This window comes from Nilaparvata lugens, chromosome 1 (assembly GCF_014356525.2).
Source record: "Nilaparvata lugens isolate BPH chromosome 1, ASM1435652v1, whole genome shotgun sequence".
Lineage (NCBI taxonomy): Eukaryota > Metazoa > Arthropoda > Insecta > Hemiptera > Delphacidae > Nilaparvata > Nilaparvata lugens.
The window spans coordinates 65,863,352-65,890,452 of NC_052504.1; the positions used below are offsets into that span (position 1 = coordinate 65,863,352).

The following is a 27,101-nucleotide window of genomic DNA, read 5'->3' on the forward strand; positions in this document are numbered from 1 at the left end:
GTGACCCAAGAAATTGTCAGCTGTTCTTGTTTGTCTGATCTCTGATGAAAGGTTATTATCATTAAATTGTTTTTATTGTTTCAGATTCAGTTTCAATTGACAACAAAAATGAATTGTGTATGTTTATTTCGCGGTATCAACTTCTTTAAAATTAGGAAATACTCTTTTTTTAAGCTTTTGTTTTAATTGGATTTATACAATTTTGAAATGAGATTACTCTAAACTCTAGGTCAATAATTAACTTACTCATTCAGTTATTAAAAACTTGACGCAAAATTTTGGCACTATATTGAACTAAATTGAAGTTTATCATTGTTGCATTATGGAGATTAACGGTGACTGTGGTGATAGAGGAAGGTGAGTGAATTTTTCAACATCTTCTTATGCTAATTATGGACTAATGGTCGATATTGGGCTTTTATTCAACATTTATAGGCTACATTTTAAAATATTGCATTTCTTGTTATTTATTGCAGATGCATGCAGTAAGTTAATCACTCATTACAATGTTGACCCCCAAAAATAATCAAGATGATTCTACCTGGTTACCTTGAATCATCCTACTTATTTACAAGGCTTTGCTTTAATACTAGTGATTGAAGGTTAAGTTGGGATATAATAATGTGCTCGCTCATGCCTAAAACATTTTTACGTAGCTTCAAATATATTTCCTTTATTTAATCATGCTACTTTTTTCTTTATACCTTCTTCTTCATCCATTACCTACACTTGTGGGATCGATGGCGTCATTTCACAATAAAAGTCAAAAACAACAAAACACTAATTTATCAAGATGGCAGCGATCAAGATAAAGCACACTTAGTTAACATCTAAGGCCTTGCTCTTTAACTTACTGGCAAGTTAGCCAGATAGTATTTGAGTCAGGTCATCATTTAAAAATTCCTGTACATCATAATAAGCCCTGGCTCTCAAAAAACCGGTCACAGCCCTCACGAACTTGCTGGTATCCAACTGCTTCACTCCTGCAGGTAGCCTGTTGAAGTAGCGGTGAGCTGCAATCCTGTAGCATACCCGCGATCTCTGGAGGCGCACCCTGGGTATGTCAAACAGCACTCGATGCCTGGTGTTATGTTGATGTACATCAGTCCGAGTCAAGAGATTTTGTTGATTCTTCTTGATATACATGAGGCAGAGAAGAAGGAAGTGGCTGACTACTGTTAGGATACCCAGCCTAACAAAAATGGGCTTGCAATGTGCATGATGTTCGCTTGCAGTTATAATCCTAGCAGCCCGTTTTTGCAGCTTAAGTATGTCCACAACCTTGGCTGAATGACCCTACATGAGTAGACCATAGGAGATATGGCAGTGGAAAAGTGCATGATACACCAAGACTAGATATTCCTCTGTCACCTGTCCTCTCAGCTTGAGCAACAGAAAACAGATTCGGGACAGTCTCCTAGTCACCTGTTGGATGTGGCTTGCCCAGCTGAGTTTCGAATCCAATACAAAGCCCAACAGCTTCACAGGTTCCTGATCTTGAGGCAGACTTTGCGACAAGCTGCAGATTATGTTTTGCGTCTTGCTCTCGTTCAGTTGGAAGCGATTGACCTGGAACCATGAAGTTGACGACCGCAGACGCTCTGCTGACATCTCCAACACCCGCTGAAGGTCAATGCCAGATGACAGCAATGATGTATCATCAGAGAAGAGAAGAGTTGAACCATTGTCGTCCAGGTCATTAATCATTATGATAAACAGGATTGGCCCCAGTATTGAACCCTGAGGTACCCCAAAACTCACAGGGAGTGGACAGGATGCAGCTCCTCCCAATGACACCACCTGTGTTCTCCCAGTCAGATATGACTCCAAGATCTTTAGAGCAGAGTCCACAACACCATAATAACGAAGCTTTTTGATAAGTATATGGTGGTCAACACAGTCAAAATCTCTGCTCAAGTCACACAAGGTCAGTGCAAGGGACTCACCATCTTCGAACACTGAACCAATTCGCTCAGCCACTGGATTTACTGCATCAACAGTTGACCTCCCTCTGCGAAAACCGTACTGCATACTTGAGAAAAGGTTATTCATCTCAAAGATCTTCTCAAGTTGAGGCTTGGTGACTGCTTCAACCACCTTTCCAAAGATTGGAGTTATGGTTATTGGCCTGAAGCTGTTCAAGCTCTGGTGATCACCCTTCTTGTACACAGGAACAGTTCTTGAGGTCTTCAGAAAGTCAGGAAAGATGGCGGATCTCAGGCAGTTATTAACTGCTGTAGTAAGAGGTTCTGCAATAACATCCACCACCTCACGTAGCATGAAAACGGACATTCCATACACGTCAGGGCTCCGGGATGGCTTGAAAGAGCGGACAATCTTAATCAGGGCAGGTGGAGTGATGAGGCGGAAGAAAGACAGACGAGCATGCACTGGTGGAACTCGTGCAGCCAGCAGCTCAACTGTAGGCAGATCTCGCACAATGCTGTTTACCGACTCGATGAAAAAATTGTTGAATTCATCAGGACTTGCAAAATCAAGCTGTCTCCTTGGCAAGGACCGATGTGAATTTATCACATCCCATGCCGCCTTACAGCGATTTGATGCATTCTCAATCCTTGCAGCCGTTGCCAGCTTTCTAGCCTGCTCAATATGCTTCTTATAGATGGACTTTGCACGTCGGTATCTCTCCATGTCACTAGCACTGCCACCAGCACACCTTCCCTTCAAAGCAAGCATAAGTTCCTTCAGCCTGGCAAGATCATCAGTATACCACTCTTGATGACTTCTCATACGGCTCTGTCTCTTCTGTGGTTGCTGAGAGCGATGCGGTTTGAGTTTTTCAGGGAAAAAGAAGTTAAATCTCTCCTGAAAATAGTTGAAAAAAGTCTCACACAGGCTGGAGTCACAAGGGTTCTGAAGTACTACATCCCAGGGGGTGCTGGCCATATCATTTCCAAAAGGAATCAGTGTAGTCTCATTTACAGGCCTCGATCTGAAAGTATAGTTTATATGCCATGTAGATGTTTCATCACTCACCATGGATGAGCCAGACATTGAAAAACTTGTCACCAGTGCAGAGTGGTCGACGCCATGCAGTGCAATGACTTTTGTGCTGCAAACATCCGGTTGAAATCTCACAGCTACATTGTCCAGGCAGGAGACTCCTCTGGTGGGCTCAGTGCAAGTGATGTACAGGCCAAAACATTTCAGAAGCTCGATAATATATCTTGCCTTTGAGTCGTCACCAATAAAATTTACATTGAAATCACCAGCTACCACAATACTACATGTAGCATGATGTATATTAAGATAAAACAATAAACATTCAAAAAGTTCACAAAAACTGTCCACTGGGAGAGTGGTACAAAGAAACAATATTATATGGTAAGTGGGCACTATCACAGCCACAACTTCCAAGTCAAGTTATTTACAAAACACAGAAACATCAATTTCGGTGAAGTCAATATCATTCCAAATGTAAATAGCAGAGCCACCACATCTGGTCACAGTTCTACAATAAATTGAGGCAATTGTAAGGTCAGATATCATTGAGTAAAAATCTGACCCACCCAATGTCAAGAAATGCTCACACAAACACAAGATATCAAGCTTCTGATTTTCAACAAATAGTGAAAGAATACCCTGCTTTGATCGAACACTCTGTGCATTCCAATGACCCAGAATAAGATCGATATTTTTCTCTTTGAGATTTCTAATGACAGGTGTTGAAACTAATGGGTTGGTCTCCCTAAAAAAAACACGAGAACTTACAGTTGGTGTTTTTGTCACAAAAAATCTTCGTACCAAAGCACGAGAAGGCCAAAAATTCGCATTAAGCAACTTATCCACAGATTTGGCAGGAACGATTTATAATTTTCAAATTTCGCTTCAAGTTCAATACACACGATTGGATTAATATTTCTATCAGTTAAAAACGTTTTTACTGAGTCGCATGATTCACTCCTATCTATTCGGGATAGAAAAATACCACTAGTATCTCTAATGTCAGAGAGTTTGTTTTGTTTAGAAACACTAAGCCCAGTCTCATTTCCCGTGCATACAACTGCATCATTTACACGTTTGTTTACCGGGTTATGAGTCGATATACTACGTCTAAGGTAGGTTTTGACTAGGAGGTAATTTTTTAATTTCGGTAACAAACAGCATTTGAAATAGATTTTGTTTTATTCACAGCACTATCAATAACATCATACGGAGTTTTTGAAAAATCTTGAAGCTGCGCGCTTAAACTGGCAGTATACGTCTTGTTTGATGAAGATTTCGATGTTGTAAATTGAAAACATTCTACATTTTTAACCCTATCACTCAAATTAGCATAATTCTCACTAATTTTGTTCAATTCGTGTAATATTTTACTAAACTGAACATTATCACTGTCGGTTTTTCCATGCTTTGAAATCAAGTTCTTAACCTTCAAGCAGCACACGTCACAATACAAGAGATTTTTTCATCAAGGTCGTGAATTTCACGGTAATTTTTTATGGATAATTTTGCACATTTCATATGGTACCAATTACAACAAAAACCTTCACATTCTAGCGCATTCGAATTATTTTCAACAATTTTTGAGCACACACCACACAAAAACTCGCGATCACTTGTCACTGCCATCTTGAATTCATCAGATATTCTAACAAGCTTATCACTATTTTTTATTACTTCCACTTTTAAACTTGAATAATTTAGCTTAATTCAACTTCAATGTGTGACTCCTCATTAAAGTCCAGCTTACACTCCCAAATTGATTAGGCCTGTGTCCTCCTAAAGAAATTCAATTTAGTTTTTTAGGATCAATGCAGTAAAAATACCGAAGAGCATCAATTTACATTAATTAAGCCCCAAGCTAATGTATGGTACCGCTAATGCTAATCCACGCATGTGTATGTATATACAGAGGTGTCATTCATTTTGGTGGGTTTAGAACCGGGGAATGATTATAAATAAAGCTACCGTTGTTTATTTACTGTTCAGGAGGTATACAGTAGGGAGTTAGGTGTCATTTGAATGAGTACTTCTATTGACAATCAGTTATTACTTCCTTTTAGATCTTCTAAATAATGTTTGATATTTAAATTCTCGATCAACTCTTCTTTTACAGCTGCTTATTATTGCGTTATGCAAGTCAAAACTCTTTGGATGAGAGCTCGCAGAAGCACATTCCACGGCCCAGCAGTCGGGAGAAGCCGCCCTATAGGAATCACCACCACACCCATCGAGCTTTTGATGTCATGAATAACATGAGAAAGTGAGTCCACTCTAAGTGGTAGGCTATTATTTAATATTGCCTCGATTTTTCAACATGATGTGTTGGGTTGTGAGTTGCACTCATTCCAAAATATTACATAAACATCTATTTTTTGAGATGTGTATGTTAAAGTGCATACTTAATCGATTCTATAGGAAAGAAAACTAGATAATCCATAGAATAACGGCTTGAATTGAAAGACAAAAATGTTTAATCGCTTTTTACTCTGAAATCTTCAAGTCACCTACTCTCTGTATCAACTAAATATCTCTTGTTATAGTAAGAGATTGCATATTCTTATTCACTTATGTAAATACACAACGAAAAGCATCACTTTGTTCAAAAGAGTAAAGCATCACTTTACTCTGTTCAAATGTTTATATACTTCTTGAACAGTTTTCATAACATATACTCAATCCATTGAGCATGGAGATATCATGTCACCTCATCACTAATATCTTTTGTAAGTCATATTTTTAAACTTTTTTGTAATTTGCTGTTTCTTATGAAGAAGATGTTCCAGCTGTAATCATAAATTAACTACTGCAATTAATTTGTTTTATGTTGTTTTTCTAAGGTTGCTGTATATACTAAGAAACTCACTCTGTCACCTTAACAGTCCTTTTATAATAAATAAAATAGTGATTGAACTCACTAGTGTGCATATGTGCTATTTTGTTGTCTGCTTGATTGCTTGTTATCTAGACAAAACTTACTGTGCGACGTTCGCCTAGTGGCTGAGAGTGTGGAGGTGCAAGCCCATAAGATGGTGCTGGCCGCTTGCAGTCCCTACTTCCACGCCATGTTCACCAGCTTCGAGGAGAGCAAGCAAGAGCGAATAGTGCTGCAGAGCATCGACTCTCAGGCTCTGCAACTACTCGTCGACTATGTCTACACTTCCGAAGTGCATGTTACTGAAGAAAATGTCCAGGTGCTGTATTTTTTACGCATCGCTCCTACATCAAAAATTTCATCTATAACGTAGTTGAACTTTTGTAATCACACTCAGTGTACATCAATAATCCATTAGTATTTTTTTAATCATATTCAGTGAACATCAGTAATCTAGTATAGGCCTACCTCCGTGGAGGTGAGGTAAATGCTATGAAAGCTGGGCAGAATTGAATTCATGACAGGATCAGAGATTGTTTATAAACGCTACATTGTCTAACTGTTATACGGCGACACATTTTCAGTTACCAATTTATCAATTACAGACTGAAGTATCTTGAATATTCATGTAAAATGTTTATTAGAATTAATTACGTCTCAGTTATATATGCCATACATTGAATTTTACCTCAAATGTATATGTTTCAAAGTTGCGTTATACTATAATATTCTATCTCCAAATAATACTTATATCTACAAATTTAGAACTGAAATTATAATAGTTTCAATTATTCTTATTCCATTCAGCTCATATATTTAGAAAACCCCATAACGGCACGATGCTGCACTTAATAATGCCTGCTTACAGCATGTAATTTGATGTTCGAGAAATTTTCAATGTTTAGAGAATTCCTCTCAATCTGATCTAATTAATGTTCTCTATTATAACATTTTTGTTTAATAGAATGGCAGGATTCAAGGATTTGATTTGATCAGAATTAATTTTTCGAACCAGTTTATCCATTCAATAGCAAACAATATCATACAACGATCACTATATTCATTAACACTTCTATTTTAAATGTTTCACGATTGAAATCAAAGTCAATAAAATATTTCAGCTAAAAATGAATGTACCCGAATTTCATTTAAAATAGTGATTGAGGAAGCGGCATTCAAAGTTGATAGCCTACTTTGAGGAATTCACGATTGGGGAGTAATGATTATTTTTGAATAAGGTGACTTCGTTTGAACAGGTGTTGTTGCCCGCAGCCAACCTGCTTCAGTTGACTGACGTGAGGGATGCATGTTGTGACTTCCTACAGGCGCAACTGCATCCGACCAATTGTCTTGGCATAAGAGCATTTGCCGATTTGCATGGCTGTCTTGAACTGTTAACCTCATCTGAAACCTACATCGAACAACACTTTCCGTGAGTTGTATATTCGTATCAACTTTATCAATCTATTAAATTACAATACATTCTAGTAAATATCGATCAATTAAATTGACATGATCTAATAATTTTTTAATGTAGTCAGTTTTCAGTTCTAACACATTACCCAATTGATGATTTATCATTTTATTTGAAAATGGTTTTGATTTCAAATACTTATTTCAAGCTTAAAATCATTCTTTCGAGTGAAAAACTTTGCATTTGAAATCAATATAAACGGAAGAAGATTTAGTGGTAAGTGTAAATCAAATCAAACCAATTTATTTTCAACATTGCATTACAAAAAAATGTAAAATTTTATAAATTCAATTATAAATAGAATACATCAATTGAAATAGAAAATTATACATTATTACATTAATGCTAGTATATAGATGGTGTGGAATTCTCCCAAGAAGACTATACGTCTGTGAATGGGGGAGAGCTCTTGCATTTAAATAGAGTAACATGTATCTTTATCTGTGCTATGAACTATTAACTTTATTTTTTATACAACCTATATAAATAAATGTAACTGCTATTTATAGTTTATTCAAAAAAATACTTGATCAATAGCAGAGCAGAGTTGATTATAAATTTACAAGTGGGAGAGCAAGGGAACCTAAGACCAGCAATGAAACGAAAATATTATATTTTAATTAAATTGAGCTGGTAAGTTATACTAGATGTACGGTGAATGGAGCAGTTCCTCAGTTCCAATTCAGCCTATGCCAAAAAGCCACCTGACCAACCTACTTTTATACACCACGTCGCTGCAATCCTCAGCCTCCCTGATGTGGTCCGGCAAATTCCTATAGATAATTTGAGCTAGGTAGTATGGTGATTTGAGTTCTATTCCATGCATTAATCTAGGTGTTGAATATCCATGGTTGTTCCTGAGTCGTGTTTGATAATTGTGTTGTATATTAGCAAATATGTTTATTTTATTTTTCCTTATATATGTAAGAATTGTTTTTATAAATAACTGTTTTAGATTGAGCGCAGGGAAGTCCGAGAATAGCAGCAACGTGGGGTACCTGGATTCTTTTTTCAGGATAGTTTTCATTATTGTGCGTTGAGTGACGGCCAGCGGCTCCAGGCAAGCAGATGAAACACCTCCCCAAACTATTATTCCATACTGCAATATTGATTGGGCATATGCTTGGTAGATCCTCCTACACAATCTAATGTCTAGTACCTGGCTGAGCTGAGAGAGTCCATACAACATCCTTCTAAGCCTCTGTTTGACACATTGAATATGGGGAACCCAACTCAAGTGATGGTCAAAAATAACCCCAAGATATTTGTAATGGTCAACTCTCATGATTGATCCACATTTGTACAGACTGAGGATTCTAAATCTGTACGTTTATGCATTTTCACCTGTCTTGAGCCTGGATCTGATTGGTTCCTTGTTACAATCGGCATATACTTTGTTTTAGTTATATTTACTGTTAAGCTGTTATGGTCGAACCAGTTTTTTATTTTTGAAAGGTCTATAGTGGCATTTTTATATACATCTTCCCAATCCTTGCCAATAGAAACAACAACCGTGTCATCAGCAAATAGAAATATCTTGCTTGTCGTGTTGAGCTTTGAGATGTAATTGATATATATATATATATATATATATATATATATATATATATATATATATATATATATATATAGAAGACACTTTAGCTTGTAATATAAATTAGAACAGGAGACACGATATAAAAAGATTGAATACACTTAAAAACTTACATTAGAAATAGGGGGAAATTTTCGGAGACTGAGTCTCCTCAAGCTGTGACAGTCTGCTCGGTATATATATATATATTATATATATAATGAACAATATTGGACCCAGGGTGCTTCCCTAATCACCCCATAGTTAACACTGTCCCTCTTACCATATTTACAATCAATTTGAACAAACTGAAGGCTTTCATAGAAGTAACTTCTGATCCACTGCAAGGTAGTATTTTTAATTCCAATAGATTCAAGCTTCTTGAAGAGCTTGCCTCTATAGAGTCGTATTTTTGATTCTCAAAATATTAACAAAAAAATATATAAGTTATATTTAATGAACTCACGGCTAAGGTTTGCCTTTTTCTGGCCGTACTACAAATAAATGTAGGTATATGTTCGAATTTTTTTTTGTAATCTTGTTGTCTATTAAGAAATTTTTCAATGTGATTTTTGATGGCAATAGAATTTGAATTTTAAAGAAGAATTATCAACAACTCTTACCAAAGAAAATCTCTGTGCTCTGTTATAATCGGAATGTATGAGACTCCATATACAACTGATAGAAGCCGCAAACCGAACTGGCCAAGAATACAACAATGAATCACACACGTGGCAAGCTCGCGCCACAGAATAGGTACTCGCGCTTCCGATTCACAAAAAATTAATTTGATCAGCTGATTGATAAGATTATTTTAAGCTTTCCCAAAGACCTTAAAGATGCATAGACTCACATGCAGCGCTAGTGTCGTACTTGGAATTGAAATCCGCCATTGAGGGGGCAACCCATAAGATTATTACATACCAATGCCACCAATGCCTTTGTGATCTATTGTATTACAAATATATATAGATATAATATCTCGTGCTAAAATACCCCAATGGCGGCCTTGAATTTCAAGTAAGAGCTATCATTGGGAAGGCATAGGCATTGTGGGTCTATATATCTCTTCAAGGTCTTTGAGCTTTCCAATGATTACAACATATGTTAGAAAATTATCATGTGTCAATTATCTAAGTTTCATATGGCGTTCACCTTACCATGTTCATAACCTTACTTGAAAGGATCCTTTTTCATCCTTTGAAATCCTTAGAGGCAAAATATCTCAAAATCCGTTCTTAGTGCGCGTTTAGCATGTTTGAAGAATATTTGTGCAAAGTTTCAAGTTTGTAGGCCAATCTGTTTTAGCTGTAGTGTGATTTTACATAAACATTTTCGAAAAAACCCTCTCCTGAACACCCCTGTGCTCCTGATCGAATTTTTTCTGCATAGATCCAATTATTTTTCGTAGCTGAACAAAAAAGTTCCTCATGACTTTGCTGTGGAATGAGCGGTTAAAAAGTACAACATTTTTGTGGGGTCTCAGCTCCCTCAGGGGGGCAAATTTCTGAAAATACTCTCGCAGTGGATGTTTTGAGGCTACCATGAACAATTGTGCAAAATTTCAATTTTTTAGGCTCAGTTATTTGGGCTGTGGTGTGATTTCAGTCTGTCGGGGCTTAGCCTTTCATAGATATAATATAGATAGATAGACAAGAAGAAGAGATAGAGATTTAACTGACTCAATTATATATTTGGTTACATCAAATAGAGCATCATTGGTATTTTTTGATTTTTCAAATCCATATTGGGATTTTGCAAGTATGTTATTATTTGTCAAATATTCTGTTAACTGTAATTTAACGCATTTTTCAATAATTTTAGACAATGTTGTAAGAAGAGAATGGGTCTGTAGTTTGAGAATTGATTTTTAGGTCCTGATTTGTAGATTGGGATGATTTTTGCTATTTTTAGATTTTCCGGAAACTGTCCTTTACGAATGCTTAAATTTATTAAATGATGGATAGGATTAATTAATGACTCAAGATTTTCTTTGATTAATTTAGTTGGAATGAGATCGTACCCCGGAGCACTCCTACCTTTAAATACTCAAATACTGCATCAACTCCATACTCAGAATCATTAATTTCTGGTTCTCCAACAGGGTTCAACGATTGGGATAGGGAAGATCCAACGGACGTGAAATATTGTTTAAAATTGTTGCAGATATCTTTAATATTTTGGGTTTGGGCGGAGTCTCCATTTTTAGAAAATTAATTGAATGAGAATGGTTGATGGTTTTTTGATTTACCAGCAATCCCTTTCACTAAGGTCCAAAACTTTTGAGGATTATATGAAACCTCATCAATTTTATTCTTAGAATAATTATGTTTGGCTCGTTTAATGGTTGAGTGTAATAAGATTCTGAATCGGATGAATTCGTTTTTTAAAGCAATACAGTAGGGCTGTCGTAAGTTTCTTCTTAAGTTTATCGCGGTGACGTATTGAATTTATTAATCCTCTGGTAATCCATGGTTTGATTTTTTGAAGCTATTTTTATTTTAGATGTCTTCTCAAGTATAATATTATGAATAGTATCTATAAATAGATTAGTTGATAGGTTAATATTATTTTCTTCGATACACGGTCCCAACACTGGACAGACAAGGAATTCTGAACACCATTCCAATCAATTTTAAAATAGTATTCATCTTTTTCAGGAAGTTTGTCTATTTTATGAGTTGATAAATTAAGACATATGGCATAATGTCTTTTTCACAAACTCACTCCCCATCCAATTTTTTTTTTTTTTTTTTTAAGACTCCAGTCATGGAGTATAAGACAAGTCATGTTATTACATAATAATTCTAACACTAAGTAGTTCAACCTAGGTTTGAAAGGAATTCTTGTACACTATAAAAAGCTCTATCAACTAAATATTTTTTAATTTGTTTTTTGAAAATCTTCAAATCATCATTACTTTTCAAGATTTGAGGTAGCTTGTTATAAAATTTCTTACCAATATAATCTGGTTTTTGTTCAAATAACCTACTATTGTGACCCATTATATGATAATCTGCTCTGTTCTGTAGTACCAGGCAAGATTTTTTGTGAATAAATATGATAATTCTCATTGATACAAGTTGCAATCTTCTTTAAATAGAATTAAAGATCAATTATAATAAATTAGAAGTTACTCAATCCTCTTGAAATAGAATCGATGAAAAATATTCAAATACGATCATATTCCAGGACCAACGACTATTTAAACTTGAAATATATTAGGTTAATAACATTTTTTCTGAATCAAGCTTACATATTAATATGCGCTTGCAGGGAAGATTTTTATTCGTCAGTCTAAGATAAATAAAACTTAAATATTCTATATTCAGGAATAAGTTGTACTTTGACAAGTTATCCAAACTTTTCTTCCATAACCAGTGTTATGTTCGTAAGAAAACAGAATTCAGACTATAAAAATAATTAGCAAACTGCGTTTTAAAAGAATAAGTTGTGAAATTTAAACACGCAATCTTTTTTTCAGAGAGGTTGTTGAATGTGAAGAATTCCTCACTTTATCTCATCATCAAGTATCGAAACTAATTTGCAGCGATCGTTTGACTGTGCCATCCGAAGAAAAGGTTATTACAATATTATATTTTACTTATTGATTAGGCTAAATTGTAATTATTCGCAATCGATTTGCACTGGAAGTAATAGTATGGAGTACAAGTGAAATTCACTTATCAAAGATTTATAAAAAATGCTATTATACCGTTCTAGATTGTTTCATGCAGATACTCAATTTGTGGTCGATTGCTTCCGCTGCTTTATAATTGGTAGTTACTAATGATTTACTTCTAGTTCACTCTTTAACTCACTCCTTTTTGTGGTTGACTTTTAATTTGTTCCTCTAGTGGAGACACAAAAATGTGATTCTATTTTTCTCTGTTTCTTACTTAACTGAAGTATCTTTCAAGAACTTTTCTCAGCTGAGTTCGTCGACTAATATTGGTATTTGAAGCAATGAGGCATGCTTTTTCCACCTGTTAGTTTCCTGCTTATTATTGTTGAATGATAATTTTTAATTTTTAGGGCAGGTTTCCGAGCTCGGGATCTATAAGTACTGGACATACAGAGTCCAGGACTAAAATAAGCGCTCGGGTCTAAATCAACTTTCTGAGTCACGGGTTAATCTTTAAATTCCGGGGTCTATTAAGTTCTCGACTTATTTGAGTCCAAGACTTGAAGAAATAATCATGTAGGAAATTTCCAATATTTTACTGTTGTATTGTTGGCATTATAGCAGAACAGTTTATTGAAGCGGGCTTATCCAAATGAGTTTGCTATCCAAACTATTTTGTAACTAATTATTATTTTGTGAAAATAAGTTTCGATTCCTTTGTTTGCCTATTCAAAGCAAAACCTAATCTTTTGAAACATGAATGAATAAACATTCCTTTTTACGTTATGCTATTATTGATCATTGATCCTAACCAATGATTTGGGAATAAAAATTTTAGTAAGCTATTGAGTTGGAAAACGTTTTTGTTTCAAAAAAAAAAAAAAAAAACTGGAATGATAATTTATTATTGTTATATTTCTTTTATTAATATGCTGAATATGACATTGATTAATAAAATTCACATTGGAAGATAGATTCTAAGGAAAAATCATTGTATTATTTTTAGGTTTTTTTATGTCACAGTCGTGAAATAAGGTTAGTATTTTACGCATAATTCTGATACAACTTTATTCCAAAATAGACTTGCAAACTATAAATTATGAATTTAGATGTACTAATTCAAATAATTAAGGTATTCCAAGACATCTATTTGGCTATTCATCTACTCCAAAACAATAACTGAGAGGTGTTTGCTCAGTTTAAGTCCAGAACTTAATTTTAAAACCTATCTCAGTCAAGGGTTTAAAATCACGCTGTTTTAAGTTCTGAACGATTTTTGATAAATCTTCGACTCGGAAAGAGGCGAGAATCTAATTCAAGTCCTGGACTTATAAGCCATTCACTCAGAAAGCGAAATAATAAACTCCAGAGCCTAAGGTGATCTCTAAACTACAGGGTCTATTCAAGTCCTCTACTACGTTAACGCTCTGACTCGAAAATCCAATCTTCTGACTCGAGAGTTCAAAGCCAGTTAAAGTCTAGAACTTAGCTAAATCCCGAGCTCGGGAATCGGCCCTTAGGGTATTTGAAGACTTAATCTGTTTGTATTTTCATGAAAATAATAATAATGTTTTTCATATATATTACTTGAAATTCCAATTAAAATACTTATTTTTATGGATACGTTTGGCGCAGGTTTTTGAGTGTGTGATAAGTTGGGTGAACCATGACCTTGAAGGTAGACAGAACTTGCTTGCCGAACTCATGGAGCATGTCAGACTGCCTCTCCTTCCCCAAGAGTACCTTGTGCAAAGGGTTGAAGAGGAGCCTCTTCTAAAAGCCAATCTCAAATGTAAGTATTCTCTATAACGTGTAATATCTCTATAACTTGTTATATCTCTATAACTTGTTATATCTCTATAACTAGTATAGTAACTCTATAACTATAACTTCTCTATAACCTACCCGGTCGTGTGTTGATGGAAAGGATTTTATATCCTTTTCATAGAATTGACAATTTTTTGTTGAAGTACCGCCGATTTATGAAGTTACATCAGATTATTATACTATCGTTATTCTAATTGCATTAAATCTTTATTCATTCTCATTGATTAATTTTTCATACTTTGTAAAAATTTTTGAATAATTAGCATTACCGTTATTTAATGTAAATTAGTGAGTGTATAAGCCAGTACATATTGCTACATACATAACCTAGTAGTTATGTGAACAGTAGACCTCACGCATTATTCTCATCCACAAGTACCTGATTGAAACTATAGACCTTATGGAAATACAGCAATAGACTGGCTTCTCCACACATCTGTGTAATCACTTGTCAGCTGATTTATGATAAATAATTCTATAGTCTGATTTTTACTCTAATATTGGCATATGAAGGAGGCTCCTTTTTACTTTCCTTGCCCTATTACCATAGGTAAGGAAAGTATTGCTTTCCGAAAAAAATTAAGGTACCCCAATTTCTAAATTTCTATACGTTTCAAGGTCCCCTGAGTCCAAAAAACTGGTTTTTGGGTGTTTGTGTGTGTGTGTGTGTGTGTGTGTGTGTGTGTGTGTGTGTGTGTGTGTATGAGTGTATGTGCGTCTGTGTACACGATATCTCATCTCCCAATTAACGGAATGACTTGAAATTTGGAACTTAAGGTCATTTCACTTTAAGGATCCGACACGAACAATTTCGATCAAATGCAATTCAAGATGGCGGCTAAAATGGCGAAAATGTTGTCAAAAACAGGTTTTTTCGTGATTTTCTCGGAAACGGCTCCAACGATTATGATCAAATTCATACCTAAAATAGTCATCGATAAGCTCTATCAACTGCCACAAGTCCCATATCTGTAAAAATTCCAGGAGCTCCGCCCCATCAATGCAGATAGATTCCCAATTATCAGGCTTCAGATACAATTGAAACAAAAAAAATCAAGTGGAGTAGATTGAGCATGGAAATCTCTACAATTAATGTTCAGTAACATTTTCACCTAAAATTGAAAATAAGCTTTAAATTCGAGAAAATGTGATTATTCAATTGCAAATTATTGTTGATTCTATTAAATCATTCACTATGAAGAGATAGCAGACCTCATGTGTGTCTCCAGCGTTATTGCCCTGTCACCAGCTGGCTCAAATCTTTGAATAGTAGACTTGAGATGCGCGGGAACACTAGCGTCAGGTGATCAATTTTCATAACGGCAAGGAAAGTTGTGTGAGTGCGCCACACCAGATTTTTCCTTTTATATTATCCTTGAAATGCAAGATTTCCAAAAACCTTGTATTTAATCGACGCGCAATTAAAAAAGGAACATTATCTGTCAAGTTTAATGAAAATCTATTACCGCGTTTCGCCGTAAATGCGCAACATATAAACATTCAAACATTTAAACATTAAGAGAAATGCCAAACCGTCGACTTGAATCTTAGACCTCACTTCGCTCGGTCAATAAAGAACTCTAATCTAATCTATTTTGGAATGTTTTGAGTGTTATTTTTATATTCAATTGGTTTTCAATTTTTTCTAGATTCAAAATTTCTTGTTTTTTTAGTTTTCCCTCAAAAAATTGGACAAAATTTTATGAAATGAAGGAAACATACCCTTCTTTCTGGACGGTAGTATTTGAATCAAAATTCGGGGAAGGAACAGTTTTGGGATGTGCCTGTGGGTGCTCCCCCAATTATTGAAAAAAATAATTTTGTATCATTGAATAAATGCATACATATGTATTTGGTACTTATATTCTACTCCCCTCACAATAAGCAATCTTAATAGGTAAATGCGAGTAAGCAGTGGTTTGCATAACAGCAATTATTATAAAATTTGGGTGAACTTCATTTTTGACAATAATTGTCTTCTGAACTGAATAAGATGAGAAAATTATGAAAAAGTTACAATGAAAATTTCACATCCAATTGTATCCTATATAGAAACTATAAAAAAATCGATTTCTCCATTTTACTTAGAAGTTCATTGAACTATTTTGTGAAATTCATTAAAATTAATTTTGTTTCAATTGATTCAATTCAAGTCTTTGGAAAGGTGTTTGTTTCTTCCAGAGTGTATGCTGTGTTAAATGCTCAATTAAATAATTTTATAGCAAATGAATAGGAATATCCATATTCCAAAGTATTAGCAAACCTACCGATTGTGTTGAATCAATGATCAATATTTTGTTACTAATCAACTCCACTTCTTTCAGGTAAAGACTATCTTATTGAAGCACTTAAATATCATCTACTTAAGGGGGACCAAAAGACTCATTTCAAGACACCTAGAACAAAGCCTCGTCAACCGATTGGCTTACCTAAGGTAACATTCTTTCCATTTTCAAACAATTTTCTTACATACTTTCTAATACACTCGTCAAATAATCTGCACAGTAATAATTATAATAGCATCACAATATAGCTCATGAAGATATGTAATTAGAATAATAATGAAAAACACCACATCAAACACAACACAACTGTAATATTAAAATAAATGAAATAAAATCAGTCATTAAATTCAGTATCAAAGAATTTATTATTCATTTACACTTGTGGGCAGAGTATAAAAAAGTTCAATAGACATATATCTCCAGTACTTTTAGGAAGTAGTACAATATTACACAGATTGATTCTCAAGTTATTTGTCTTTCATGTTTCATACTCGTGTGCATTGCTGTTCACAAACTCGTAGTAGAGTAACAGTACTAAGCGGTTCTTAAGAGTGTGAGGGCCACTTTATTATATCAGTGGAAAAGATACAACAACAGCGTTGCCGATTCTCAGCCGAATACCTGATTCCGGTATATCTGTAATATTAACGGATCATTTTTGTTAAAAATAATCGAACATCAAGAAATATATATTTTAATGATTTATTAATAATAAATTTTCATGATTGAGATTGAATATTTTGTTAATTAATTATATTTTTACGTTGTTTGAAAACGATCTGGCAACGTAGCGGAGCTAGACAATGATAATGCTATCTGCTTTGTCGAATGATTGACAAGGATAGCAACGCCAATGCTAATCTAATGCTGCCATTATAATGAATGAAAAAGACTAAGAAATAGTCAAAAAACCACTGATTTATTGATAATTAGAAAGACCGGTTTCGGTTATTACACCATTGTCAATCTCTGAAGATTCGGCATCAGAGATTGACAATGGTGTAATAACCGAAACCGGTCTTTCTAATTATCAATAAATCAGTGGTTTTTTGACAATTTCTTAGTCTTTTTCATTCAATATGAATAATTACCACAATATCAACTTCTCAACTACACAAAAACTGCCATTATAACGTGGACCTCTCTATTATTATACAAGTAGAATTGTTATATGTGATGTGTGGCTAGGTGGTGCTGGTAGTGGGGGGGCAGGCGCCGAAAGCAATCCGCAGCGTGGAGTGCCTGGAGGTGGGCGTAGAGGCGTGGTCGACGGCAGCTGAGATGCCGGGGCGTCGGTGCCGGGCGGGCGTCGTCGTGCTCGCCGGCAAGGTCTACGCCGTCGGTGGCTTCAACGGCTCACTGCGCGTGCGCACTGTCGACGTCTACGACCCGGCAACCAATCAGTGGTCGTCCTCTGTCGGCATGGAGGCGCGTCGCTCCACGCTCGGCGTCGCCGTACTCAACAACTGCATCTATGCGGTCAGTGATATTCATTGACATCATTCCATATATAGAACACATTCCAGGCTCCCCATCCGAAACAATGTTGAAATTCTGAAGTGAATCTTATTATATCGAAATACCATTATGCCTAGTCCACATGTTGTCCCAGTCGCTGGCCCACAATGCCTAGTCCACATCTAGGCCAGCGCTGGCAAAACATTTACCCACACACTGGCGCTGATCCAAACATTGGCCTTCAATGGGCCAACATGTAGATGCAGTATTAGAAGAATAAATGCACACTAAGTGTTCCTTTTTTCAACAAGGAACTTATGAAGATCTTTTTTGAAAGTCATACTCTTAAAATCTATATTACCAGGCAACTTGTTTAGAAATTTTGTCCCTATGTAGCTAGTTTTTTCTCAAAAAGAGTTAGCCTGTGAGGCTGAACGATAAAGTTGTTCCTGTTTCTTGTGAAGTGTGAATGTACCTGTGCATTGGTCGTTAAACTGCCCATATTCTTAATCACATATAATAAAGTTTTAAAAATAAAAATACAAGGTACAGTTAGTATGCACAGCCTTTTAAAATAATCTCGACAAGGATGATTGAACCCCAATCCCACTAAACACCTAATAGCCCGCTTTTGCAGAATGAATATCTTGTTTATGTTCTGCAGAGATGTGTTACCCCAGAGCTCAATTCCATATGCAATATGTGAATGATTGAGTGCGAAATATAACGTTTTTCCTGTCTCAGGGGGCACACACTTGACTGTTTCGCAGAACAAATAAACTGCTACTGATTCTGTTCGCCAGTCTGTCAGTATGGGCATTCCATGAGAGATCCTTATCCACAATCAGTCCCAACAGACTCGCCTCTGTCACATTCTCCACAATAGAGTCACCAATGCTAATTACTGGTTCAAATACATAATGTTTGAAACCAAATTGAAGGCACTTACTTTTTTTAGGGTTCACTGACAATAATGATTCATTATAATATTGTACAACAGAATTTGTCTGTAGATTTGCTTCCACCTCCAGTTCATTGAGGCTGTTGTTGTTGAACATTATTGTTGTATCATCAGCGTATAATGTGATACCCACCTCTACTGGGACTGACGATTGCAAATCATTTGTATAAAGAATAAAAAGCAATGGACTCAGAATGGATACTTGCGGCACACCTCTTGTAACACTCAAAAGACTAAAAAGACACTGGCTCTGCATAAAATATTTCAGAACTGCGGAAGCATAGATAATTTCTCATTCAAATTGACCAGCCAGGGTTTATCTTGTGATATGACAACTGTATTCGAACTTGATTTTTCAAGTTGAAATTAGTTCCTGTCTATATTATCTTCTATTATACTATTCACAATTCAATAACTTTATTCAACGAATGATTATGAAAGTAATGTTTTGCAAATGTCAATGCACTTGAGGCAATAAATGCCTGTCTGAACAACGCAGAGTGTCGCTGCGTGTCTTGTTGAAAGGCAGATCAGGGCGTCCGTAACTTTTTGAAGCGAAAAGCCGTTAGATCGGGTCAGCCGTATTTTTTTTAATTAGCCTCCTCTCCTGTCTCCAAATGTTGTCTTGATTAACTGGTGATGGTTTTGTTGACAGGTTGGCGGGTACGACGGAGCATCGCGCCACTGCCTGAGTTCAGTGGAGTGCTACTCGCCAGAGTCAGATACTTGGACGGCCGTTTGCGAGATGTCTGCTCGAAGAAGTGGTGCAGGTGAAAATAAATACACATTAATTTATTCATCTATGTATTTATTTTTATTTTCTAATTTCTCAAATCAAAATCAAATCAAATTTTATTTTGCTATTTATTCACTTATTTTTTTACTCCCTTATTGTCTTATTTATTCATTCATTTTTTAAAATTTGCAATTGAATTATTGTACACTAATAATAAAGTTGAAAATAATAAATATCATCATAATTTCAACTTTGCTAAAATATTAACTTCAATATTTCAGAATTCTGAAAATAATATAATTTGGAGAAACTAGAATGTTTTCATTGATCGTTGGTTTTTTTTTAAATATTGTTTTTCTTGTGTAATAAAAAAGTATTCACCATTCAATATATTTTCAATTAATAGCCTTAATAATAATATTGTGATCTTTGTTTCTGTTGATTTATTATTATTAATTTTTATCACTGCAGTGAATTATTGATTATTGTGATCACAAATTTTAAATCGAGAATATTGACTAAAATTTGAATTTTAAAAAAATGTATTTGGTTGTTAATAACATAGCTTTTATTTTATCCATAGAAATTTCTTTGTGAAATACTTTCTTCTTAATTTATAAATTAAATAGTGATTATTTATCTTAGTAATAAAGTAGTTAAATTTCGTGGATAATTGAAGCGAATCAATAACATGCAAGAAAAAACAAATAATTTATTACAATGTAAAAATATTCTTTCAGAGTATTATCGTGATCCTCCTTCACCAAAAAGTTATCTATACGAAAATTTGAAACTCCTTCAAATGTTGGTATAGATATTAAAAATAATAAAAACAGCATGTATTACCTACCCATTTTTATGTGAAAATAATCAACGTTGTATGGCGTGAAACTAAATTCATTCTCTATATTATACGTATTTATTTTGTAAATACAGCTATTTGTAAACTATAAAAAGTAAACTCAGTTGCTATTGCTTACTTATTACTACTTAATGAGTGGTTCAATCTTCTGTCTTCACTCAGTAATTAATGTAAGAGTTATTCGTTTTTATTAATGACCTTCTGGGTTTTGAACTTGTAGCCGTATTCCGTAAATATATTTTGGAATTCTATGAAATTGGACGTTGTATGTGTTCAGGAGTTGGAGTTCTGGATGGAATCCTGTACGCGGTGGGAGGTCACGATGGACCGCTGGTGAGGAAGAGTGTGGAGGCCTACAATCCTGAAACGAAATCATGGACGCCGGTGTCGGACATGACATTGTGCAGGCGAAATGCAGGTCACTATCATCACTATTCATTATTTCTATTTTTGATTCAATAACACTTGCTGAAAATTACACCAATATTAATTGAATTATTCATTTGATCGTATGGTCCCGATGCCGACATCAGCCTTGAATTTTTTTTTCTTTTCAGGAAATAAAAATCAGGTCTTGGACCCTCGTCTCCAAAAACATAAAATATCAGTTTCAGGCCTAGCCTAAAAATAAAAATATTCAGTTCTTCTTCCAGAGTCACTCACAATTCTATTCTTAGCTGCTTTAACCAGTCTACAGCTCTGTTTGTAGTTCTCTTAGGTCTCTCACAAAAGAATGGATTGAGCATTCATCAGTTATGTGGCTCATTGTTTGTGTTTGGCCACACTCACACAAATCTGACTGCTGTAGACCCCATCTCTTTTGCTCCTGAGCGCATCGTTTTAATTGAATTGAAGGTTCTTTAAAAAGCTGAATAGATCTGTCTTTATCTTCATAGATCTAGATAGAGCTCTTAAATGCCTATTCAAGAGGATCTTCATAAGTGGTGGAATTCAAATTTAATGGGAATTGAGAGAATTTGTTTGTTCAAAGGACAATTTACTCTAATTTACTATATCTAAATGATCGCTCACCGAGAATAATATTCTAATTCCCATTCAGCTAGTTGAAATAATTTTGAATTGCTTTTTCTTGTGGAATCCGATTAGCTTGGGTCTAATTCGTCATATATTTGTTGAACAATGGTTGGAAGTGTCCCCGGTAGACTGCTTGAGGCCATTCATTATCACTCGATAATAGATTGCTAGTGGTTTGGAATCCATCTGAAACTGAACGCTTCTCATCAACACTATACCCCCATGCAGACCCCATGCAGTGCAGTGTAATGTGGGACACATCCTCAGAAAAACAATTCTTTATTTCAATTCTCCTATATTCCCATAATATCTAGGCCTATACCATTTTTTAGTACTTTGGCATACTATTAGTGTGGCCGTCATCAACTTCCCGGTGACTCGGTGAGTTTCAACCTAAAAATGTAGTTCTAGTCATATCTCAACATCACCCACTAACAAGCAACGCTGGACATGACAAATGCAATATTAGAGGTTCCACTATTGCCCGGTTGCACAAAATCCAGTTGATTTTTAATCACGATTAATGTCTCGAGAACCAATCAGAGAAGACTTTCTAAAGTATGTGAGATATTACTTTTAACATGAAGAGGAGAAACCCATTTCTCCTTCCACAGTTTGTAGCATAGACAGAGACGATCATTCTGCGCACATTTGGATGCGCCGTGTCATTTCGCTTTACGTTCTTGTGATGAGCACATCTCCATAATTACACAAACCAATATACCTGCTGCCAGTAAATAATTTTGGAATAATACCAGGCATTAGCTGGAGGGGAGTGTTGGCGCGACGCGTTAGAATGCTGCTAGGTAGTGGGAGTGATTAGTGGAGGATAGAGCATCGGATCTCTCCATCTTCGAGAAAGAGCCGTGTTAAAAGTAATATCTCACAGATTTTAGTAAAGATTACTTCTCCGATTTGTTCTCGTTGCATTTTATCATGATCAAAATTTAACTGGCTTCTGTGCAACCGGGCCTATGGTGATAAAAATCATGATATTAAACTGAAAACTAAAAGATAAATCTTTTAATATGATTCTATTTCATATTCTAATTCAAAATCAGTTTATCAAATTTCAGTGTTGCCAGATGTGCCCAGCGATTAGCGCAAGGTAATTTATGACCCTCTGTGAAACTGAAAGTTCATGTACGGTAGTAATAATTGATATACCTGTGAAAAATCAATCTTCAAGTGTCTCATTGAACTCGTTCGTAAGTGAATTTTTGCTTTTGTTCATTATTCCTTATGTTGGTGATGTTATTCCTTGTTCTTATAAGTAAATAGTCAAAATCTTATTGATTTTAGAGATTAAAAAAATATATTGGAGAATATCAATTGTAGCATAATTTTGCAGGAGTGGTTGCATTGAACGGGCTGCTGTATGTAGTGGGGGGAGATGACGGCTCTGCGAATCTGGCGTCAGTCGAGGTCTACAATCCGAAGAGTGACTCGTGGTCGATGCTCTCATCCACTATGAGTATAGGACGCAGCTATGCTGGAGTTACCATTATTGATAAGCCATCGGCACTATAAATGTTATTGTACTACCACTGATGCAATACAACAATATGTCAGCAGGTTTTAATTCGTCATGACATAACTAACAGCTCTTTCAAGTTATCATCACGTGTTAATATGGATTCTATGTAAGTGTGAATATCAAAATACAATAGTTGTAACCTTCAAGATTGATTCTTAATCCTCTGTATCATTGGAATAGACAAAATCTTTAAAAAACTTGTTCCTCTTGAAACTTTTATTGTCAATTCGGCTTTCTGTTGTTTCTGTGCAGAAAATGCCAAATATATAATATATATAATACAATAAAATTGTACACGAATTTATTGTGATAAGTCATCTTTATAATCAAAACAATATTGTTTCAATCCAGTTTTTATCTAGTTGGTAAGTGTAGTACAAAATTATAATTTAAGATTTGAAGACATTTTCTTATTAGAAAAGCGAATTCTTCCATTTAGAGGTCAGTTTTCATCTCCCAGTTTCTTCACTCAAACCAATAATGTTCAAAATACATCGATTCTAGATTTAAGGGTATAGCTGGAATTTCCTTGATATTCCATTTCTGCTTGAATCGTTCCCAGTTCCTTTTTTAAGAATTATTATAAATTTACTAATATTGGCTCATGTACTTCCTGAATGTGTCCTGCTATGTGTTCTTACTGAAACACTTCATTGTATTAACTACTTACCTATGGAATCAAGTAGGACATAAAATCCGATCAGTAGATCTTATTCAAGTCATCAAGTGAGTACGATATTTAAAAAATAACAATTTAGTTGGTATGAATGAAATGTTTTTTCAGAAGTTGTAAGTGTAGTTATTCTAACTTGATGTGAGGCAAGAGGCAAGTGATCATTTCTTCATTTAATGGAAAATCTAGTATGATGATAGAATGTCTTTCTCTATAACTATTTAATCACTTGATGTAAGAGGCATATTGCTGTAGATTCGTCAGTGAGTTACAATTTCCAAAGCGAATCATTAAAAACTGATATTAGTCTCAGGTGTGTTATATAATGTAAGAATCAATATTCTAATGTAGTGCTATTGTGTAAAACGTATGCTTAAATATTGAAATTCTAAATTTTAGATGTAATTTCTCCCAAAAGAGGAAAGATAATTGGAAACATATCTTCGTTCTCATTTCCAGAAAGAATTTTATGATATATATCTCTATCAAAGGTTTTATTATTTTGCAAAGATTATATTTTTATATTTTGGACTTTTCCAATCACTTACCCTATCAGATAGACTATATATTTTTTATAATTCATCTCTTCATGATGAAGTTTCAAATGCATTTTCCTATACATTCACGTTTAGAAAGTGTCATTTGGCCAAGGTTTTATTATTTCCTCGGTTTGGTTAGTGAACGTTCTTTTTTGAAGTTGAACATAAATAATTTATTGTGATAGTAATTTTAGTATTTCTTGATCCATTTCACTATTCATTTTATCATCTTTAGTGCATTGAAAAATTGAATGTTGATTTTCGTTAATACATCGCTTGATGTAGTTCAGGCCATAAATGATTGACTCCATTGTCCTTGTTCTGTCTTCTTTTTAAGCTTCTTTATTTTTGGATATTTCCCAACTACTTGATATGGATGATTATTTCAAGTGTTTTCTAATGAACTATATGGCTGTGTAATTTTTCTAAAATAAATGCTACTATATTCTGTGTATGAAATTATTTCGTCATGATTCATAAGACCTTCAACTATTATGGTATTAGATAAGATTATCAACATTTTTGTAGCAACTACAAGACAGTGTATAATGATTCAAAAAGAGTAAATATTTGAAAAATATGAATTTTATTTAAAAACAAAATCATGTTAATTTGATAAATTCCATTATTTGATTACTATATTTCAAGTATCATTGGTGTGCTCATGCTCCTTAATATTATTGTTAGTAATCTTTTCATTCCTCCATTGAATGTGAAGAAATTGACTCAATTGATTGATTGATTTACTTCAGGCTCAATTAATTGATTTTAATCCATTAATTTAAATAAAAACATTCAATAATCACTAATAAACAACTTATACATTAAAAAATGAAAACAACTGATCAATAACCATTTCTAATCACATCTCTTGGTTAACTTTGTAAAACATAAAATTTTAATGATTTGTAACACACAGCCCTACAGTAAAGCCACAGATGTGTATGTAAAGCATTCCATTCACTTATTCATAAATTAAACAAACTTAAAGCTAGTTTCACTTGATACACAAGTCTTGGACTGCAAATCTAAATATATTGTAATTATGCTGTAAATATTCTAATTTGATGTAAAGTTGAGATTTGTGCCATTTTGAAAAGTACTACAGACAAATGAGTGGGTACTAGAATGCATTTTTGTGATTGAATAATTTCTTTCTACCTAATCATGGTTTGCTAATACTGCTTGAATAGCGCCGAAATACGTTATAGCATATTGAAAATGGTCTGAATAGGAACTGTGGAGTTTTGATTTTTAAAAGTCCTATTGAATTGAATCACTGACAGTGAACAGATACAAATTTTGCCACTTTTATTGAATTTGAATAATTGTCTTTTCACTGGTATTCTTTACAATTTATACTTTTATATAATTTGTGCAGCTGAAATAATACACATGAATAGTTAGGCATTAGGTTACATAGTATATAAATATCAATTTATCAAATATATTTTCTTAGTTATGGCACTATTGCCCTGCATGCTCAAAAACTTTTAATAAACATTTGATGTTAACTATTAGTCGTCCAGCCATAAAGCACACCGCTACCCATAATTCGTGATATGTATTGTCATCTCTATAAGAAAGGGTATTTGATATTGCTGATTCTCTTTGCTTTAGAATAATTTGGCTCTTGTCATAAAAGTAACCCTTATTGATCATTCAACTCTGTATCTTAACCTGTAATCAATCATTCCATATTTCGTTTCGCATTCTAAAAAAAGCTTGATAAGTCCATTTGAACTCAATACATGGATTGATTCCTAGCAGCAGAGACAACTTCACGCTTTGATTTTTCCAACAAAGGTGTTGTACATTTTCACTTAATGGTCTGGCCAGACAAGAGATTACTTCCTTCTATTGACATAACAATTACATCTATCAATAATATTACAAAATTCAGTCGTTGAAATACTTTAGTTAAAAAATGTCATGATTTGCATATATTATCTACTCGTACAATCTGACATGTACTGCTATTGACTCAGAAAGTGAAAATAAACCCAACTACTATTGTTGACTCTTACGTAACTAAAATAATCATCAATAAAACTGTACTTAAAATAACTTAAAGCCATGTTTCACTAAAGCTAAGGTAGTTATTAATAACTAAATTGTTACCAAACAACAATATTTTAACGTGTTACATAAGAACTGGATAATAATTTAATTAGAGATGTAAATAATATTTATAGCTTTCATAATTGGACATGATGATCGTCGGTTGGTTTTTCGCTGGTGTGCTGGTGCTCTGATTCAGCCTGGACGAGGTTGTCGTGGTAACTGAGCTCGGAGCCAGCCAGTGCTGGTTTCAAGTGGTGCGACTCCACGTCCAAAGTTGGTGCTAGCACCATTCCAGAATGGATTCTGTCGTGGTGCACGTTTTGTCCATACACCTTCAAACAAACAACCAGTGGTGTAATTTATAAGCTTCTCTACATGTGCTAATAGGAGACAAAATAATGAAGCATCTGTGGGAATATCTATGAGAAATAGTTTTGGATTCATTCTGTTGTTTCTCTCCGTATCATTGTTTCGATGTTGTACATGTGTCAATGAAATGAATAAATAAAATAAACAATCATCCTAATATAGAACAGGAGAAAGATCAACTGAGGTGGTCAAAGCCAGATATTTACTATTGTAGCCTTGAAAATTCCTAAACAACCTTTTTGTG

The 27,101-nt window shown here is 34.5% G+C and overlaps 2 protein-coding genes across 3 annotated transcripts in view; one reads left to right on the forward strand and one right to left on the reverse strand.

Annotated features, from left to right (window-relative positions):
* On the forward strand, window positions 1–25,256 carry LOC111058209 (ring canal kelch homolog). The gene is given in 11 exon segments (XM_039440033.1): window positions 1–357; window positions 5,081–5,227; window positions 5,933–6,158; window positions 7,096–7,271; window positions 12,371–12,467; window positions 14,147–14,303; window positions 16,663–16,772; window positions 17,812–18,255; window positions 19,698–19,812; window positions 20,918–21,058; window positions 23,027–25,256. Coding segments are annotated over 11 exon segments (1,827 nt in total). The 5' UTR covers window positions 1–322; the 3' UTR covers window positions 23,206–25,256.
* Window positions 24,741–27,101, reverse strand: part of LOC111058210 — a 53,977-nt gene continuing 51,616 nt past the window's right edge. The window contains exon 7 of one of the 2 annotated variants that reach the window (XM_022345713.2): window positions 24,741–26,820. In XM_022345713.2, coding sequence (XP_022201405.2) covers window positions 26,623–26,820 — 198 coding nt within the window. In that variant the 3' untranslated portion in view covers window positions 24,741–26,622. The remainder of the gene's footprint in view (window positions 26,821–27,101) is intronic. The other variant, XM_039440010.1, reaches the window with a different exon arrangement.